This window comes from Danio rerio, chromosome 3 (genome assembly GCF_049306965.1).
Source record: "Danio rerio strain Tuebingen ecotype United States chromosome 3, GRCz12tu, whole genome shotgun sequence".
Classification (NCBI taxonomy): domain Eukaryota; kingdom Metazoa; phylum Chordata; class Actinopteri; order Cypriniformes; family Danionidae; genus Danio; species Danio rerio.
The window spans coordinates 23,247,692-23,269,808 of NC_133178.1; the positions used below are offsets into that span (position 1 = coordinate 23,247,692).

Genomic DNA, 22,117 nt, shown 5'->3' on the forward strand with positions numbered 1-22,117 from the left:
AGAAGGGTACTGTGGCGGAGAGAGCTTAACATGCTGCTGTAATTATGCAAAAAAAAAAAAAAAATGCAATAAACCAATGCCAGCAAACTGGGAAAAGATCTTCAACTGTTTGACAACACACATGCTGCAGGTCCTCACAACGCATACACATTTTTAAAAAAAGCACTGCATTTTCACACAACACAATCAATAATATCAAAACGTGCTGCATTTTCACAGAACGCAAACAAATTAATAAAATGCGCTGCATTTTCTCACAATGAAAATTTTTTTTAAAAGCGCGCTGCCTTTCCTCCCAACACTTTCAAATAGCATGGAACACATTTGGAAAGGTTTCAAAGAGACCCTAAAATGTGACAGACCTGGCTATTTAGGTTATGGTTATTTAGGCTAATAAATACTAAAAACATAGAAATTGGGATATTAAAAGAAACAAAAACAAACAAATAAAATCACCTATTAAAGATCTCCTACAACTTCACTGAGCATTAGTCATGGCACAGCAGCGTCCATCATGTTTTTGGGACCACTTGAAACATTTCCGTTGTGTTCTGTTCTTGTGTTGTGAGAAAATACAGCGAATTTTCGCAAAAATGTTTGCATCGTGAAAAATGCAGCGAGTTTTATTCACTGTGTATGTGTTGTGAAGATTTGCAGCAGTGTGCTGTCAAACAGAAAAAGATATTTTCTTAATTTGCTGGCGAACTTTAAAATTGCATGTGTTTTCTTAAATTACAGCATATTGAGTTCTTTAGTCCACTGTAAAATGGCTAATATTTTTGTTCTGCAAATTTATATTTGTATTTTAAGTAAGGTACCAGATATCAGACAAGCATGCAATTTTGTTAGTGCCTTGGTGTCAGTGCATTTTAAAATCAGAATTTAAGCAAAAAAAGTAAACCTTTAATGTTGTTCAACAACATGAATTCTCTTGAAACAAAGCAAAATGTTCATCTGTGTCTCCTAATTTAGTCACCCGACTACAATTCCCACAATTTTACGTTTCCAGACTATATCTGTATGGTCTCTGATGCTCTCTTCTATATCCTTTGTATCAATGGATTAGACAGTGGGTCTTCCATCATCTTTGCCCTAGCCAACAAATTCATCTGACCCAGCTCTCTGGAGCTTCTGTGCATCTGTCTACTTTTCATTTTCGCTGTCTTAGAGTACATAAAAAAGACTCAGTGAGCTTTAACTAAATCCACCTCTGCACCAGAGAAGATCTTTTAAGGTTCTGCAAATGTTACCTCAAATTGACCTTCAAACGTTCATTTTGTCGGTCTTATTTCATCGTATTTCATTCTTTGTTCTAATAGTGAAAGGCAAATGGAGATTCAAATGTGATATACTCATTAGTTAACACAATTTCAAGATCAGCTATAGATGCCTTTTTACATACCAAGGATGTTTAAATAACACTGTACACCCTTTTCAAGTCAGCATGAAAGAGAATTTGAGCTAATCTTTTCTAAGTGTGATTTATATGCAGGTGAAACGAAATGAAGCATATGACTTCCATCAAGAATTGATAAGACTGGATCATTTAATATCAGTTAAGCTAGCTTCAGGTGACTGACAGCTTGTGCTGTCCTCACACTTGAAGTAATCACATCATTAGAGATGAGATGTCATTGAAGAGTGGGAGGAAGTTATTAAACTTCTGATTAAAGCTTACATGCCCACAGATTTAAAAATTATATAATTTATATAAATAATTTACAATATATACTGCAATACAAGGCCGTTAATGCCAAAGGCATTAACAAGCCCAGCCCAATAATCAAAAATAGGTAAATTGCAATGCAGTCTAACAGAATTTGTAAAGTTTTGCAAAATTCTTTCAGTAAAAACTGTGTGAAGATGTACATTGCTAAATATTAAGAAATAAGAATTTCTTATTTAAGATTTGTGAGCCATTTTGTGAAAGAAATGTAAAACAATAAATATAAGTGATATCTGATGAGACAAACAACTTGATATTATTTTATGTGTAATTAGAAAATTATTGCAAAACAAATATATTTTTATATATTTTGCTCGTTCAATGCATCAGACATTGTTTTGTAATGCAAACATCATGTAATGTGCATTTATATAGCGCAATTATCATGTATGGCCATCCAACCAAAGCGCTTCACAATCATGGGGGGAGGGGTCTCTCCACACCATCACCAGTGTGTAGCATTCACTTGGATAATAGGACAGAAGCCACAAGACAATGGCGCCAATGCGCTCACAACACATCAGGTATAGGGGGAGTGAAGAGACAGTGAAAGAGATAATTCAGTGGATGGGATGATTGGAAGGCCATGATGGATAAGGATCGATGAAGGGAAATTGGCCAGGAAACCTCTGCTCTTTATGAGAAGTTCCATGAGATTTTTAATGACCACAGAGAGTCAGGACCTCTGTTTATTGTCTCATTTGTAAGACAGCACTCAAGTACAATAGTATCTGAATGCAGCCTTTATTATGCAAGCTGAGACTGCATCACTCAGCAATGCAATGTCAGACACAATGCACTCAAATGGGGCTAGTGGCGTCACTGTGACGGGTAGGGTTAGGGGTAAGGGTTAGGTGAGCTTATTAAAAAGCACTGGATGCAGCCCAGATCGCACTGCACCAGGTCTGCAGCCAGACATCCCTTTGTGTGGCATCCCTTTCACTGTACTGGTGCATTAGGACTCACACAGACCAGGTCAAGCATTCCCTGCTGGCCTTACTATACACAACTTGCAACAGAAACCTAGTTTTCCTATGTGTTCTCCCATCCAGGTACTGACCAGGCTCAAGCCTGCTTAGCTTCAGGAAGTAATCATTGGGGGATGTGGCCTTAGCCATATTTTAAAATATTATAAACACATAAGCATTAGATCTGAGTTGTCATGGACTGGCATTAAGTGCAGGGAATAACAGAGATGAAGGACACAAATGCAGCTTAACATGAATTTATTTAAACAGTCTAGAAAAAAAATAAAATAAAACGAAACAAAGGCAAGAAAAGGAATGCTCAGATATCACGGGATTACAAGAAATGAAAGGAACTTGTCAGAAAACAAAAGGCTAAGGCAAGAGGGCACATATAGTGAAGCAAACAGTAGGATAACTAAAAAATTAGGAAACAAGGAAGTGGATAATGCTGTGATATTCATTCATTCATTCATTCATTCATTCATTCATTAATCAGGTCACAACAGCGGAATGAACCACCAACTTATCCAGCATATGATTTGATGGTGACTTTAATTCCGAGCTCCACCATCCTGCAATGTTCAGCTGAGATTCTCCAACTGCGTTTGAGGTTTAAATACAGCTCTAAGAGCGCTGACACTGTACTGAAGGTTCAGAAAAGCAGTGAAAATTCTGAGAGAACAGACAAACAATAACGCACCCTGAGGAGATGTGGATGATGAAGATGTGTAGGAAGTCTTTTAACCTCTAGTCTCTGTTATGAAATACTGATATTTGTGTTGGCGGTGTTGATGGCATCTCGCTCTATAACATCTGCACGTGGACTGAAAGAGATGAAAAATTAAAGATATAAGAGGTATTGTCCAGCATTCCTGATTTGGTTGGGATAAAACAAAATATGCAATGTAGGCTACTTTTTAAAGCTGCTTTGTAAGGCTGCATGAAAACAATTCCACACACTTGTTCACCTATCACACTGTACTCTGGCCCACATTTCCTAGTAGTTCCCTTAATCTCCAAAATGCCGTAATTCCAGCTGGGATTACCTCTCTTCCTCCTATGATTTAGGAGAGAAAGGCTTTAATGCCATTATAATCTACAAACAAGCAAGGTTTGCTGCCAGATTTATGTGGCACACCAACTGGCTGACCTTATATTAACACAAAAACACACTTTCCAGCCATTTCCCTTTATTTTTGTCAATAATCGGAATTCACTAACAAAAAAGTACACTAAAAATGACTTGTTGTTGGTTCATTGTAATGCGTTAAACTAAGTTAATTATGTTATAACTTAATGGGCTATATGCTCACAGACCTTAATTTTCAGCCAGGCAGACCAAGGGCTTCCAGTGAACTTGTGTCTTTCTATGACAAAATTGACACATTCAGGATCTGATTACTTCAAAAATCGATCTTCACTGCCTGTTAGATATACAATGTGAAGTGGGTCTCAGATCGGACAAGAAACACAGCATTAAAACCTATTTCCCCCGACATGTCTTTAAAATATGACAGTTTATTTTACCCCAGTATATTCAATGTAATTTCTGCACTAACCTGTTGCTAATGATGGGTGCTAGTGGTTACAATGGTCTTTAATCTCGTTTTATGCTTGGACAGCTAAATGAAAGCTTAAGTCTATTTAACTGAATGTATTGTAATTACAGTACAACATCGATGCTGTAAAAACAACCTTGTGAAATTGAAAATAGTCACATTAAGATTGGATAACAGATTCAAATTATGGGCAAACAAGGGAATCACTTCCTTCAGTACCATCATTAAAAAGGGAGAAATTTTAAGCTTTCAACAATTAAAGGACAATTTTCTACTTGAAAATCAAGATTTTTATAGGTACGTCCAAGTGCGAAACTATTATGATCAGAAAATAAAAGGAAAACTTGAAGACAATCAGAATCCACTGATAGATATAATTAAAAAAGCTCACACATCAGGTATAAAGTACAAAATAGTCTCTCTGATATATAAGAGTCTGAGAAGTATGAAAACACAATCCACAAATTATATAAAAGAAAAATGGGAGACAGAAAGTGGAACAACATTCACTGATAAGGAGTGGACAAATATATGGGAATTTCAATGGAAATCAACAAGCTCATTAAACTGGAAAGAAAACTGTTGGAAAAACATTATTAGATATTTCAAAACACCAGCACTAACAGCTAAATATACAAATAAGTCTCCAAAATGCTGGCGTAACTGCGGATGCAATAAAGCAAACCATTATCATATCTTTTGGGAATGTATGTATATTCAAGAATACTGGAAAGAAATACAGGAGGCTCTTGAACATATATTTGAAAAAGATATACCTCTAGAAAGTAAATTGTTATATTTTGGCTGTGTGGATCCAGATATGGTAACGGCAGACAATAAATACCTTATGCGTGCTCTCATGGCTGCCAGCAAAAAAGCAATCACACGCAAATGGCTACAGCAAGAGCGACCAACCCTTAGTAATTGGATAGACGCAACTATTGAGATTTATACAATGGAAAGAATCACCTTCGTTGTCAACTTAAAGAAAGATATATTCCTGAGAAAATGGAGGAAATGGGTTGAATATATTTTAGTTAGAAGACCTGACTTTATTGCTATAAATGAATAGAAGATGATGCTCTGATAGATAAATATATGCTAATGCATGTACATGTATATGATTACACTTATTCATATTATAATGTGTCCCCATATGTATAATGAAGATGGCCACTTGAGATTCCTCTTGAAGGAAATATATTATGACATGTGTTCTAACCCTGGATGTAAATAGTGTTTTAATTTTCATTTATTTTTGATTATTGTATTTTTATTTTATCTTTTTCCTATTATTATTATTATTTATTTATTTATCTATTTATATATTTTTTATTTATTTTATTTATTTATATATTTTTTTATTATTTTTTTATTTATTTATTTTATTTTTCTTCTCTTTATGCTGTTTTTCACTTGATAATTTACAAAATTTGAGTACTACTATGTAGTAAATACACCTGACAATAATGCACGTAATTTTTATACCACCTAAGTTCACATACTGAGATACCAATGTACCTTGAAATGCCGTATGATTGTACTCAATTGAATGTTCAAAATAAACATAAAGTTGCAAAAAAAGAAAATAGTCACATTAAGCTTTCACCAGAAGTTTATCGTTGTCTTTAAAACTCTAGCTGTGCATAGTCTATTTTATAGGTCAAGCAAGCTGTTTTAAACCAGTTTAACGTAATATAAGTTCAATGGACTCATAAGGTTAATTTGATTAAGCTTAAAAAATTAATGACATCAGGATTTTATTTTATCTTCATTTAATCTTCAGATAATTTCTTGGAAATGCATTGGAAATCATTATATGAAACATCATATTAAATATTATATTGAGTTTCAAAGGATAAAGTTGTGTCATTTAAAACAATCATACTGCTAACCTTATGCAAAAAAGTACTATTAAATAAGTACTGTTACTTAAGTAAAAGAAGGTAAGTTAGACGGAGGCGGAAATGAACATGTCACGTGAGTAGAAGGTTGCAAAGGCCTGGATGTCTCCATGACAACACTAACGGAGGAGAGAGTCTGTATAAATCGTGACAGAACGGTAGGTTATATACATGTGTCGACATAAACGAGCGTTTACGGAGCTTTTAATGATTTTCTTGTTTATATTCGTCCATTTTTTCAGTCAGTTCTCCGTCGTTGAGTAATAGGAGATAGAGACGAGCGCGCTAGCTAGCCAACATTAGCTCAAAGATGCTAAAAACAAACGCTAAATCGACACGTGTTATTTTAATTTAAATCTTTATTCATATATTACGATGCGCCAAGACTGCTAACATCAATGCGTATGACAGTTACTTATTATTTGAGCTCATTAAAATTAGTTTGATATTTGCAATTACATGTTGGGCTGATTCGGTTTCCAATCTGTATCGTGCAGTTTTCTCTAATCATGCATTAATTCAACGAGTTTATTTGTTCACATATGTCAATGTTTAAGTAAACACCAGTAGTGCTGACCGTTTTAAAGAATGAATGTTTGTGCCAAACATGTAAAAGCGTTTTTATTAATTTATATTATATGGTTTGTAGGACAGTTGACAAATAAGCTTGCTTTTAACTTTTTAGCAGAAAGGTTTTAGATCACGTAAAAGGAGAAGAAAGTAAACGTTTAGACTCGGAGACATCTTGGTGGCCAAAATAAAACGATATTCATTAAAGTGAATTAATATAGGCTACATAAAACGGTGTTAAAGTATATGCTTTTGAATCATTTAAATAAATGTTTATAAACATATATATATATGTTTATATATATATATATATATATATATATATATATATATATATATATATATATATATATATATATGTTTATATATATATATATATATATATATATATATATATATATATATATATATATATATATATATATGTGTTTACATATATATATATATATTTTTTTATTTTTATTTTTTTATTTAAATATCAATTCAAAATGTACTACATGAATACACAAAATAGTCTATACTTATTCTGATCTGTACCATATAGTCATTCATTTTCTTTTTGGCTTAGTCCTTTTATTAATCAGGGGTCAACACAGTGAAATGAACCGACAACTTATCCAGCATTTGCTTTATGCAGCTGATGCCCTTCCAGCTGCAACTCATCACTAAAAAACAAGTTGTATTAAGTAGTATTTTTATTTTGAATATCAGATATGATTAATATCTAAATTAGATATGATAAATATGTAATTAGAGATGATAATATCTAAAAGTTAGTTCTTCAGGACGATTTCTGGTGCTAAATTTTAAACTTTTACTTGCTTTAATGCTTGAAACCCTCGCTTGACCCATTAGATGTTTGGAGCTTGTTATTTTCTTCGCATTTTAAAATAATATTTGAGTTGTTTTAAATGGTCAAAATTGTGTGAAAATTAGGCAAGTTAGGTACTACTACATATCTCATTGGGCATGAAATCAGTATGCACGATAATAGACAGCTGCTATTGTTTTACATGGACTGTATGATATGTTAGCGTTTTATTTTTGTGAAACTATTACTTATTTTTTGTTTATTAGCATAGTTTTGTTTTATTATGTGGAATCATAACACTTACAGTGTAAGTTAAGAAAAGCTGAGAATTATTTATTTACTTTTGTGTAAATGCCATAGCCATTTCTTTTGTTTTCAGACTACAAAAGAAGACATTTTTAAAAATTAGTTCTACTCATGCTTGTTTATATCATGCCAAAAAATAGCAATCAGCGCTAAGATATAAAAAAAGATAAAAATATCACCGAAAGGTATTATTTGTAGGTGTAAAGGAGGTATAAAAATTGACATTTAATAATAATACCTAATGAAAAGCAAAATTAAATCAATATCTACTGCAATGCTTGTAATATGCACTATGTGTGACATTGATTAAGGCTGCACAATAAATCAATGTATAAATTCCTAATTAGTGTTTTGGAAAATAGAGCCCAACTAGATAACAACAGTTAAACTAAAAATATTTTTTTTGCAGCCTCAGCATTCATTTGGATAAATACGCATATTTGATGAGTACAGTCACCCTGCAAGAGAATTTCATATTTTGCTTAAAATTCTAATAACATTTCTTGAAGGTTTACTTAAAGAGATGCATATGTGTTGTTCATTCTCTTTCAAATGCTATGCACATAAGAAACTTCACCCAATTTTTAACTACATGTGAGAGGTTTGACCTAATGTTCTAGTTTTCCTTTTCACCAGACAGGACTAATCCCTCTGTCTCTCTCTCTTTCTCTTTTTTTTAGTGAAGGAAAGGATGGCAGAAACCGGTGATGGTAAAAAAGAGGATGCCGACTACAAAAGACTGCAAAGCTTTCCGCTGATCAGGGTGGGTGCAGCACGGCGGATGCTGTGACCTAGATACAAATTACCAGTTATGGATGTGTCTCTGTTTGTCTGCTAAATCATTTAAAGTGCTCCATTTTCCATCTTTCATCAAGAGTTTGATTTTATCATGATTCAATTTTTTAGACCATTATGCATGCATAGACGTCAATATCAGGCACAGGATTAACTAAATACAAATAAAATAAATAATTGCTACTCTTTCTTTAGAAGTTATTTCTTGAACACTATTACAAATTCTGGGTTCTACACAATTCCTTCCATGTTTTTTCAACACAAATCGATTAAGCTAACTTAATCGTTTTTACTAATTTAAATGAATTTAATATTTAAAACAGTTAGGTTGCCCCAAAAAAACACAAAGAATTGTGTTGTTTCAACTCATTTTAAATAAGTAGTTTGAACATGCAGCAAAAGGCATTTTATGAGTGTACTTACAAGCTTGTATGCTTTCTTGATTTCTGCACATTTCTTGCATTCTGTCTTGATTTCTCAGCCTTATTTTATATCTCCCTAGTTTTCACATTATTAAGTTTGCTTTTCACAATGTTGACCTTTACCCGTAATTGAAAGAAAATGTGCAAAAAGTGTGAGATACATTTAAATTGCACAAAGGTACGTTTTTAAAATATTATGATGTGAAGTGATGTATGCATGTTAGTTACACTGCATCTTTATTTAACTTTTATTTTAATCTTTATGGATGACAATCTTTTTCAATTATAACTTCATGCACTGCATTGGTCAGAACATGGATCCTCATATTATATATTTCTGTTATAAAAAGGGTTTGTTCTACCAAAATTAAAATTATATTAATATCCTCATGTTTTTATTAACCCTTGAGGTCATTGTTCATCTTCGAAAAAACAAATGAAGATTTTTTTCGGTGAAATCTGAGGGCTTCTTCATCCTACATAGACAGCAAGTTTCCCAACTCATTTAAAGTCCAGAAAAAATGCCAAGAAGACATCCTCAAAACAGACCAAATGCCTTCGGTTGTTCAATCAGAATATTACTAAGCTATGAGAAGAGTTTTGTGTGAACATAAAACAAAAATTACAATTTTATTCAGCGCACACTATACTGACACTGGAGAAGAAATGGCTGAATAAAGTTGTTATTTTAGTTTTATGTGAGCACAAAAAGTTTTTTGCTGTCTATAAAGGATCAGGCAGCTTTCGGATTTTATCCAAAAAGGTGAGTAATTATTGACAGAATGTTCATTTTTGGCTGAATTATCCTATTCAAATACTTTCACATCACTGGAAGTAAATGTTTTTGAAAGTCTCTAATTCTCACCAATGCTGCATTTATTTCAGCTAAAGTTCAGTATATAATATATAAATAATAAATACAGTTTACACCAGTGTTTCTCAATCACGTTCCTGGATGACCGCCAACACTTCATGTTTTGGGTGTCTATTTGTCTGTCACACCCATTACAGGTGTTTCAGTCTCTGCTAATGAGTTGATGATTTTGATTAAGTTTGATAAAGGAGACTTGGAAAATGGGCAGAGCTGGTGGTCCCCCAGGAACATGGTTGAGAAACACTGGTTTACAAGTATACACAGATAAACTAAAATATTATGATCACCTGCCTAATTTGCTGTTGGTCTTCCATTGCTTCCACCATTCATTTTAGACACTTAAATATAGGTTCATATAATGATATAGATAGCCATCATATACATTCTGATGCATTCTAGCTCCAGCAGACTTACATGTGTTACATTAGAACTTCTTTTGGCTTACATCAGATTGGATATCTTTCTTTGTCAATAAGCCTTGGGCAGTCGCTGCTTTGTGGTTTGTTCCTCCACACACACAAAAAAACTATTGAGTATTTCTTACCATTTCTGACCCGGGGCAACCCACACACCTTAGCATTTCAAAGAGACTGTACATTGACCAAGTCGCTCTTGTCAGAGTCACCCAGATATTTATTCCTACCCATTTATCTGGTTTAAAAAACTCTGATCACAAGAACAGAAAGAAAACACTAGCAGTTTGCTTACCAACCAATCTGGGGAGATGGTCAACTACATTATTCAGTTTAACTATAACCTGTATATATTTTGATGCTGAAGCTGTATGCATTAATATAGTATACTGCCCTAAACAAGATCTAGAGACTAGTTTCTGTTGTTTTGTCTTTAGCATACTGATATGCCAGAGGAGATGCGTGTGGAGACCATGGAGCTCTGCGTCACGGCCTGTGAGAAATTCGCCTCCAACAATGAGGTCAGTCAGTTTATGTGTGCTTATGTTATGAAGCGACTGCTATGGGATAAATGTGCTCCCCGGGTGACACAGGTGGGGTTGGGCTTCGTGTTTCTGTCTAGTAGTGAGTCAGGACGCTTCACACACTGGCAGTCTGGCCATCTGGACTGTTCTACTAGCCTACATGCTTTCATCTCGTTGGTCCGCTCTATTTTCAGAGTGCTGCCAAGATGATCAAGGAGTCCATGGATAAGAAGTTTGGCAGTTCGTGGCATGTGGTGATCGGTGAGGGCTTTGGGTTTGAGGTGACCCACGAAGTCAGGAACCTACTCTACATGTTCTTCGGTGGAAGTCTGGCTGTGTGCGTTTGGAAATGCTCCTGATGTCACTTCCTGTCCACACGATCGCCAGTGTGAGATATTTAAACTCATGGACCCGTTTTATCTATGCAGCCCTATTTGACTTGACGTGTGTATGCGAGTGTGCATGTGTACAAATGTGTGAAATTGGGAATGGTGAGAAATATACAGATTCCGGTGCACTTCTGCAGAACATCTTTCTCTATCTTAAATTTTATTGGCTTCAGCTTGAGCTGAACACTTGGATTTGACCAGGTTTACCTTTTTAAGCATTTTAATAAACTTTACTGGAACTAAGTTCATTGCAACTGACTGCAGGTCCTAGTTAAGAACATTTATAGTTTCTGTCTGGTTTCTGAGCTTTTTACTTTCTTAAAGCATGTTCCTGGTCATGTTGTGCACAGTTCATCATAGCACTTTATTCCAAAGAAAACCTTTGCCTAATATTTCATCAAAACAAATGCCTCACCTCTCACAAATTTCCTTTTCCATTGGCATGAATAGCATTTAACATTTAGTCTTTGTTTTTAGCAAAGTCGTTTTTGCTTGACTCAATCATTTGTTAATTTATTTTAGTATATAACACTTTCTTCTAGTCAAATTCTAAAATTGATGATTTCTCTTAGCAATACACTACTGTTCAATTGTTTGGGGTCAGTAAAATTTACGTTCCCCAAGGCTGCATTTATTTGATCAAAATACAGGTAAAAACTACAATACTGTTACTCATTCATTTTCTTTTTGGCTTAGTCCCTTTATTAATCTGGGGTCGCCACAGCGAAATGAACTGCGAACTTATTCAGCGTATGCTTTATGCAGCGGATGCCTTTCCAGCTGCAACCCATCACTGGGAAGCATCCATACACACTCATTCACACACATAAGCTGCGTCTCATATGTCATACTATGCACTCATGCACTTTGTACTTATACACTTACACACTCAACAGCATAGTATATGTATACAAGTGTCGTCCCAAATGGAGCACTAATGTTTTTTATTATGCATAAATTCAAATTGTTACCAAATTATGAAATAATACCTGCCATGAGTTTAACCGAATTTACCATCGGGAGACTATAACCACTCTCGTAGGAAAATTTTGTTTTCACCATTCAAAATAAATAAAGTTATTTAACATGTGCGCCCCATGACTCTGCCCTTTCCGCTATCTGAGCAAACCTGCGGTCGTTGAGTGAGTGAAGGGTCCATCATTACACACTTAATTTTACCAGCTGAATGAGTGCATCATCAAGGTAATTAAAATGCACATTTTTAGAATTTTCAGTGTAAACACACTACTTACACTATTTATACTACAAAATGGCGTAGAATAGTACATAGGTATGCGATTTGGGACGCAGCTATACACTATGGACAATTTAGCGCACCCAATTCACCTATATCACATGGCGCATGTTTTTGGACTGTGGACTTTGGACTATTTCAGTACAATATTTCCAACTGAAATGGAATTGTGTTCCTCTCATTTTTCATTTTTCCTCTCAGTTAAAGGGGTGTGGCTCGTATTTCACCCATGCCGTCAGACTGACATTATTACAGAAGCACTGCCATTTCAGAGCAGATATTAATTAAAGATTACCAGAACAATTTTTTGGGGTGGATTAACTTTACATTTAATAGTTCTCCTTAAGATCAACTATGTGCACTGGTGAAATAAACATTTTGATTTCACACAGACTTTAAAATGTAATTAGTTTTTGTGATGGCAAAGCTGAATTTTCACCATTATCACTTCACAAACGTAGGGCCAGATTTACCAACAGCTTGAGTCAGCATAAACTTCTTTTTTCGTTCAGCTAATTCGTTTAGTTGTATGAAAATGTATGATTTTAAAAAGAAGGTTTGGCACCCAACTCCACCCCGCCCCTAAACCCAACCGCCATTGGTTGATGAGCAAATCGTACTAAATTGTAGAAATTAGATTGTACCAGTTTATTTGATTTAGCAACTAAATCAAAAAGTTATGAATTGCCGTAAAATTACGTTGGTATTTCTTAGGACAGTCCTGCATTTCACATCTCATTTTAGTGTCCTGCAGTTACAACCTAATTAAAGGTAACCAAGCTCACGGTAGAACACAATCACTATCCATTCACATTCGCTATAGACTGAAGTAACAGAAGCTTGAGAATGATCTCTAATTTTCCCTCTCAGTACTGCAATCTTACTTACTTCAGACAACATGTGATGTATTCTCCTTGCTCTTTGTTGTCAAAATGTTCATCTCATAAATACAGTCAGATTTGGCTTGCTGTCAGTAATAGCATGCAACATTGTCTATTGTCTAGTGTCAGTCCAGTTTTCAGAGTTGAAGTTCAGTTCAGTTCAGTGTGGTTTAATTTTCCATGCTGAAAGTCTAAGCACCGAAGAGCAAATCCATCGATGCACAGCTCCACAAGTCCCAAACCAAGCAAGCAAGCAAATAAATAATAGGCCTAAATAAATTAAATATTGAACTTCTATATGAACAATATGCTTTTTTCAGTATTTGTAACATTGCTGCTTTTGTTACATAAAAGGGTTGCATGGTTATACTCTATGGTAGTATCGCGATACTATGGCTTCAAAATACTGGCAGTGCCACTGTAGTTTCCAAACGGTAGTATCATCATTAACTGTTTATCTACAATAGATAATGTTGGATGTGGAAAAGTCATTAAAACGCTCACACACTTGTGCAACAATAGACCATTTTTTTATAGAAAAGACAATCTTTTAAAAAGAAACGACTCACAAAGTAAAATTTTGAATTACTTTAGATTGTTACCTGATAAGACTGAAAAAAAAACTATAGATGAAAAGCCCAAAATAGCAACAGGAAACATTGAAACAATTTTTGACCACTTCATATAGCCTTATTTCTTTTTGCTATCTTTGTAACAAATTTAATTTGGTACAATTTGTTTTTGTCTTTATTTTTTTTTTGGTCTGTTTTCTACAAAATAAACAAAAAGAATGAATACATTTTAGGTGAACATAGTGACGTAGTTTTAAGTGACGTGCAAATAATACTTATTTTAATGAAAAGAGAATTGTGAATTAAACACAAGACCTATTATAACATGTAAAATATAGTATTTCTGACAATTTTCTTTATAATTTGAGTTATGAATTACAGTATCGCAGTACTGCTTGGTATCGGATCGTAAGATGAATTAATCGTATCGCGACAACCCTATTGCATAACTACATTTTTAGGAAGTAGGCTAACTTTGACATCATGAATATGGATTATTTTCTTATCAGCCCCACATATTTGTCTAACACCTCTAGCAGAGAGAAAGAAAATATATATTTTTATTCCACCAAATATATGTCATCTGCAATTTACAAGCTTCTCACCTTATGCCTATGGAGAACAGTAGTGTATTACATTAGAGAAGTAAAATGGATTACTAGCGGCAAGATACATTGTTTTAATGTAGCTCCATCCATGTCTTTTGCAATGCATATGCACTGATGTCCTGTGCAGCCACTGAAGTGTCAGTCTGCATTTCTGTCTTTTTGAGGCTCTGAACACTCTGCTGTATTTGTCTGGCAGGTTGTCGTAGGAGTGTGCTTTCTGTGTGAGACTGTGCAGGACAGAATGTGCGTCCATTTCATATATCATCTCTCTCTCTCTCTCTTTTTTTTTTCCTGTGCATGTCTCTTTCATTCTGTTTCCTGTCCAGCAGTGGCTCTCACAGTGGGCTGCTCTGCCACCTGTTTCACATTTCTCTTTCTCTGTTGCTGTTTTTTTCTCTCTCTGTCCTTTCATTCTCACTCCAGGAATCGTGTGCCATGTTTTTTATGTGTATGTAACCAGCCTTTCTGGATCACGAATACTTGAATGTGATATGATTATGACGTTTTTTTTTGGTGGTGTTTTTTTACTTTATTCCCGACAGTTTCTGTAGTTGTGCAATAATACAATTGGTACTTTTTACCATTTTACAGCCCTGAATTTCATAAATGCTGCCATTCACTGTCTTAATTTGTAACTCGACAGGTGAATTTTGTTCAGTTATTACACTGTAAAAAATTTCTGTTTTCTGTTTTTTGTAATTCTAGTTTATTTTCTCCCATTTATGATTTTAAATGGCATTGGGGTCCCTGATCTTTCTTCCAAATGACTTTTATGAACATTTTTAATAGTTTAAAGTGATTTATTCACTTAAAAAAAACATTTTCTTTTTTTGCTCGTTCAAACTATGTATTTAAAATGAGCTGAAACAACAAAGCTCTTGAGATTTAATTGGGACAACTTAATTTTTTATGTTCAGTCCACATAAATTGGTTAAAATGTTAAGTTAGCTTAATTTATGTTGGGAGTCGGGAGAGCATGATTGAATTGTGTGGAACACTGCATTTTTTACAGTGTTGTTGGTGTTGTATATCGCAGTACAAAAACATTTTTATAAACTGCCAGAACATTTCCTGATATTTTTCCAGACTTATTTCTCTATATTCTTTCTTATACATTATATAATTTCAAACTACTAAAATGTCAATAAAAGTCACTTTGTTAAACTCAGGGTTCCCATGCTTTCATGAACAGCAGATAAAATGACTTTTTAAAGCACCATCAATATTAAAGCAAGCACTTTGTAATTCATACCCCAGCATATGGAGCGCCATTAAAGTACTTGACATTTCACCTGGCTACACCTAATATTTATGTGAAATATACTTTGAAAAAGTTTGACCATCTTAAAAAGTCATGTTTATCGAACTTTAAATTTGCTGAATACAGTGTTGGTAATATTTAAATGTAGTTTTTGAAATGTTGAAATGATATTTTAAAACATGTTTGTACATATTTAAATGGAAGATTATTTATTTAAGAATTTATCATTTTTTCACTCTGTTTTTGACAAATTTAGTAGAATTGTTGAAATAAAACCATAAACAAATTTAATTTAAAATTTAATTCAAGAACTTTCAATGACCTATGTTTGTTTTAATACTTTCCAGGCCTTAAATTCGCATGTCTAAAAATTAAGTACTTTTTAAGAAGTCTGGGAACCTTGTAAATTGTAGAGTTAGAATTTTCAACATCAAAAGTAGACCAAGCAGAGATTAAAGTCCCATAATGCAATTCAAAAAACAAAACAAAAACAAAAAAAAAACAGTGAATCACAATGTACGGAAATTACAGATTTTTTTTACAGTGTCGTTTTTAACGCTATTTTGATGGTACGGTGTTCATGGAGAATTTATGCATTTACAGAAATTGTGCTTTTTTGGTGATTTGATTGCAAGTGTAATTTCTGAACCATGAGCACAACTAGCAGAAATAGCAAAAGTAATGACCATTCTGATGAAACTGTTTGATCAGTTGTTCTGAGAGCATTGGTTGTGCCAATGTTATTGTGTTCAGCTCAAATCGGCTGTTTAGTTTTATTTTGTAATAATAGACACTTCAGTAATTCCAGTCTAAATCGACATCTCTGACTGTACAAGGATGCACTCATCTTGTTGTTTTAAATATGTTTTTAAATCTTTCACCAAGTTGAATGGTTACTGTTTTACACTTTTGATACTGATCTCATATTCAATAGGTTACAGGTGTAATCCAGAGAAACAATTTCCATGACAATAATGCATTTTTTTCAGCTGTGGCAAGATTTTAACCGAATGTTCACTCCTAAAGATCCTGCAGTGTGTCAATGCAGAAATCTTTTATGGTTTTTATGGTCTTTTATTCAATTTTTAATTGTTTTTATGTCAACACTGTGCAATAATTGCTCTGTTTAGATAAATAAACTTTTAAAAAGAATCATGAGTCTACTGTGATATCAGAAGATCCAACATTTGACTTTGTATATCCCACAAAAGTGTGTGTTTCGCTTGCCAAAATGATTTACTGCCGAAGGCCTAATATTTCACCGATGATGTTGCTGAATCTGCAGCTTGGTGAAATATGGAGAAACGGCCTTCAGGGTGAAAACTGACTCTGACTGTGCATAATTTTAGGCGTTCTCGTGAATATCATGTGCTAGAAATGTAGGCACAGTTGAGAAATCATATTTTAAAACTAACATATTTTATCATTGCATTGAAGTCATTTTTCTTTAAAAGATATGTTTTAATACTCTTGTGTTTAAAAATGAACAGAGGTTCTTACGGAAACGTATGCATATAAATGTATAATAACACGGAAATAATAATTTCCGTATTGTCTATATATATATAAACTATTAAATGATCATGATGTATATTGTTATCAATACATGATATGACATAATAAACATATTTCCCCTAAATAATAAAAAATAAAAATACTAAATATCCCAGCTAACAGGATTTCTTGAGGTGCATTCGTCAATAAAGATCCTAAATTAGTTGTCATCCCGAATTAAAAATAGATTTAGGAATTGAAATAAAGCTCATGTATTAACACTACAAATAGTACTGAAAATATTAGCAATGCATAGTGTATGTTTATAGAAACACAGCCCGAATTATTTATTCTTTATTATTAGGATGCTTAAGGGTTAATATAAATGTTAATCTATTTGACATATTTATTCATGTATTAATAATCACTGCTGCGTATTTCCAATTTCCATCCAAAATCAGATAATATCAATTAAATATTGTTCTATTCCAAGTAGCCATATTTGCGACTGTGTCTGTTATTGATTTTCAATAGTCATTGTCTTCTTCTTACATATTCATAAATGTTTTATCAGTCTACATGCTCCCAGTCTTCTCCTTTTCATTTTTTCTTTATGTTTAGTCCAGTAGTGCAGTTTCCATCTGTTACCAGAGTATCTTCCAGTCCCTTTTTTTCTGCTCCCTCCTCCCTCTTTCTCTGTATTTCAGATAAACTGAGCCCAGATCTGTGTGTGTCTTTGGCTTGCGCTCCTCATTAACAGCTTGGCGGTCTCTGGGGTACTGCAGGATCCGCCTGACATTTTGCTGACCAGGAACATACCACAGAGAGACGCTGCGGGAAGAGAAGTGAGAGCCAAAGATCAGATTAAAACCCAGATCATTAGATAGTAAGAATACATCACATCTGAGAATTCATTTTGGGGTATATGCGTGAAATAGGCAAAAAAAAAACAAAACAAAAAAAGAGTTGGAATTAATTTGTCATTCGTGGCAGAACCTTCCTGGAAAAGAAAAAAAAATCACCAAAAGAGTGATTGATGAAAGAGAGAGTAGTAGCTGAGGAGGATCATCATATAGTGATTTGTAGATGGTGAATGTTCAGATGAAGCAGAAGAGGGATTACAGTGATTACATAAGCGTGCGTGTGTGTGCTGAAAAAGGAATGACGATAGTGAACATGATGGGAAAAAAACATCAGTGAGGGGATGAATACAAATCAGTTTTCTTTTGGTTTCCCTCAGTTTTTTTTGAGCAGTCTACTGTTTTTTGTTTTATGCATAGTTCAGTTTTTGGTGTCGGTTGGTCACGTTTACATGTAACATTTACACATTACAATCATTTAATAATGTACACTTTGCTAGTACTGGATTGGACCCCCTTTTTCTTTCAGAGCTGCCTTTAATGGATAGTTCATTGTTGACGCTTCACCTGTTCAAAACCTGTTTAAGTATCTTTCTTCTGTTGAACACTAAAGAAGATATTTTGATGAAAGCTGGAAACCTGTAACCATGGACTTCCATAGTATTTTTGTGTTTAATTATGCTGTTAGGCTACTTTTAAGGGGCTCAAAGTGTGCCAAATATACATACACACAATAGGGTATATGCAGAGCTAGTGTTTCTCCCCAAACCGATATACTTCCGGTGAATAGTTAATGTAACTTCTTCAATTTTATACGATTCATTTTATAGCATCGATGTTGTAATGTGATTAATATTATTTAAAAATTATTCATTTTGTTGTAAAAGTGTAAACCGAGTTGAAAAGCTGTTTACAAACACACACACACACCTGTCAGGATCAGCAGGCTATCACAGACATGCCATTGTAAATGCTGGCGTTAAATAAATTTAAAATCTTTAAAAACTTGGCCTGGAAAAATGTAATTTAATGCAGTGCTACTTGTAGATTCTGTGATGCACTTTATAATTCAGGCAGTGGAGATTGTTGATTTTTAAAGAAAAAATACCTTAAACATTTGACCCAGGTTACTGCAAAATTAGAAGCTCTTCTGCATGCTTCTGCATATTCCCTATTAGGGACCGTTCACAAAGAACTACTTTTCTATTGTTTTTCAACGTAAATAATCACTTGACAAATTTGTGGGAGCAATTAGCTTGCATTTTTAGAAGCACTGTGTCAAGAGGTGTGTCAAGTTTCACTGGCAGGACAGCTCGCTCTTCTCTGTCAGTTCTACAGCAGTGGACCAATCAGAAGATCTCTAAGGCGGTGCAACTGTTGCAGCTTTCTGTTTACAGGCACTCTGTGGCTGTGTCCGTTTACCCCCATGCTTTATACTGTGCTTTTTTCCCCCAAAAAACATTCCAAACCATTGTGCCTCATGTTCTTACACATACAACCAAAAAAATATGTTTTTCTGTTTGTTCAAATTACTTATTTGAACAACACAATTCTTGAGGGATAACTTAATTGATTTATTAAATCCAACACTATATCAAAGGCACAGGATTTAGTGGCTAATTTGTGTGTATTCAAACAATCTCATTCATACAATTTACTATGATTTGCGTTATCCCCAATGACAGTTGAGTTTAGGGACGAGGTAGGGTGTCTTCTTTTTAAAATTGTACATTTTCATACAACTGAACTCATATGAATTCATATGAATTAGCCACTAAACTGACAAAACAAAATAGTTACACTTCCTTGTGAGATCAGGCAGGTTAAATCCACTTAGATTTGTAAAAACTAATAAGCTAACTTAATTGCTTCTTGTTGTCCCAAAACAAATCGGTTGTGTTGAACCCAACATTTATTTATCTTTTTTTTTTACATTGGATAAAGACACTTTCCATCTGAATGCTGCATCAGAATGCAAAACTCTTTTTCCAATGTTTCAGCTATCCAATGATGAATAATTGCCCCAATCTCTTGTTCTTAGTTTACAGGAATAACACTGTGGTCTCTTGCTAATGTATCTGCTTTAATACATTCAGAGATACCCTTCTGCAGGGTGCGAATTACAGGGGGGTTTTGAGCAGTCTGACCTCCCTAGTTACTGCTTGATCCCCCCTTAAGGACATTAAAACAAGATGTATGGGGGTTCTGCCTTTAATAGTTAAGAAATAATAATAGTTTGCTCTAATCTATAATGGTTTGTACCATTGTGAATGCATGTTTACGCTAAAAATATTAATTAATCAGTTTGAAACCAACAAATGTAGATCACCAACAGACTATTCAGACTGCATGATTTTAGCCCTGCTTTTGACTCGCCGACAGGTTTTCAAACAAATCAAACAAATGCCTGAAATCACAGGCAAATCGCAGCTTGTTCACGTGAGTAACAATCACACAGTGTGTACTATCAAAGATGTGATCTAAGAGAATCACCAATGAGTTGCAATAACCCATGAGGTATTTGGATGCTAAATATCTGGACCTGTCGGCGATTCAAAATCATGCCGTGTGACATGAGTTCTGACAGAAAATTACATCGGCGATCACCTACAGCCAATGAGAAAGCAGCATCCACTAGTATGGGTATCTGCAAGCCAGTGAGAGGTTGGGGAGAAGTTCAAAATGCTTTTACTCAAGTCTGTTTAGACGCAAGAAGTAAATTTGGCAGGAGCACCCGTGTCTGTGTGACGTGTCATCTGAGCAATATCAAAAAAGAAATAGCGTCGAGGAGAAATTGCTTATTCCTTTCAAAGGCCAAGTGAGCAAAATAGCTACATTTTCTACCCAACTATGGGCTTCTTTCTCATTATGTAGTTAATAATAAATATACTATGTTACCATGTCACTTATTGTGTGTGTTTAGTTGTAAGGGATGTTTTTGGACCGAGACAAAGTTGTCGGTGACCCCCTGTCGCCAATCCATCTTGCAGTGTAAAAAAAAGCATGGATGAAACACTACCCCAGACAGTCATGCAGTGTGAAAACCTCTGACACGACTACTTTGAAAATCATGCAGCCTGAACTTGGCATAAGTGTTTACAAAACATGTTTCTTCAAAACAGCAGTTTGTATTTTATTATACACTGGGTCACACATGGAAGTTAAACAGCAAAATAACAAATATGTGCAGTCTTTCATGGTCATCCATTAAAAGGTGCAGGAACACAACCTGTCGTTGTTTAATTAATATCACAAATGTCATTAAGAACCACTCAATATCCCTCAAAACACTGAAAATTAACAAGTTTGATTATTAAATTAGATGTAAATAAATATATAAATTTGGTTCACTGAGGCATATTATCGAACTTAAGCGAAAAACTTCACCCCCCCTGATTGTCATTTTATAATTCGCACCTTGCCCTTCTGCGATTCTCAGTTGAAGTGAATGTTTTAGTTGCTATTTGCATTTCTATCAGGTCAAACCAGTATCAACATTCACCCACACCACTCACTGAATATTTTTCAGAATATTCTCTGTAAAGCCAGAGAAGATTGTGCATGCAACTCCCAGTAGACGCTCAAACCAGCCTGGCACCAACAACCAAGCCACACTCAATAACTTACATAACCATCTACATTATAATACTCAATCTGAACTTCATCAGGTAATTTTGACCACATACTGTAAATGGGGTTGTTGCTAAGAGGGATGCAACGGCGGCCATCCATCTATGCTATTGCATCAGAATTTTAATTGCCTGATTTTTCTTTTCAGGGTTCATGGATAGTACAGCTCTTCATTCTGAATTCAGCGATCAAATGCCTGAAAAAAAGTAAGAAATGGAAATTACACTTTTTGAATGATCTTAAAAGGTTTATATAAATAAGCCTTTTAACTCCAGAGCTTACGTCTGTATCATTG

General features: G+C 34.4%; 1 protein-coding gene across 2 annotated transcripts; it reads left to right on the forward strand.

The window, feature by feature from the left end:
* Positions 1-6,235: 6,235 nt before the first annotated feature.
* On the forward strand, positions 6,236-16,990 carry dnal4a (dynein, axonemal, light chain 4a). 2 transcript variants are annotated; one of them, XM_073939399.1, is made up of 4 exons: positions 6,236-6,315; positions 8,530-8,607; positions 10,786-10,869; positions 11,067-16,990. In XM_073939399.1, the coding sequence occupies exons 1-4, from the start codon at positions 6,268-6,270 to the stop codon at positions 11,229-11,231; spliced, it is 375 nt and encodes a 124-aa protein (XP_073795500.1). In that variant the 5' UTR covers positions 6,236-6,267; the 3' UTR covers positions 11,232-16,990.
* The last annotated feature ends 5,127 nt before the right edge of the window (positions 16,991-22,117 follow it).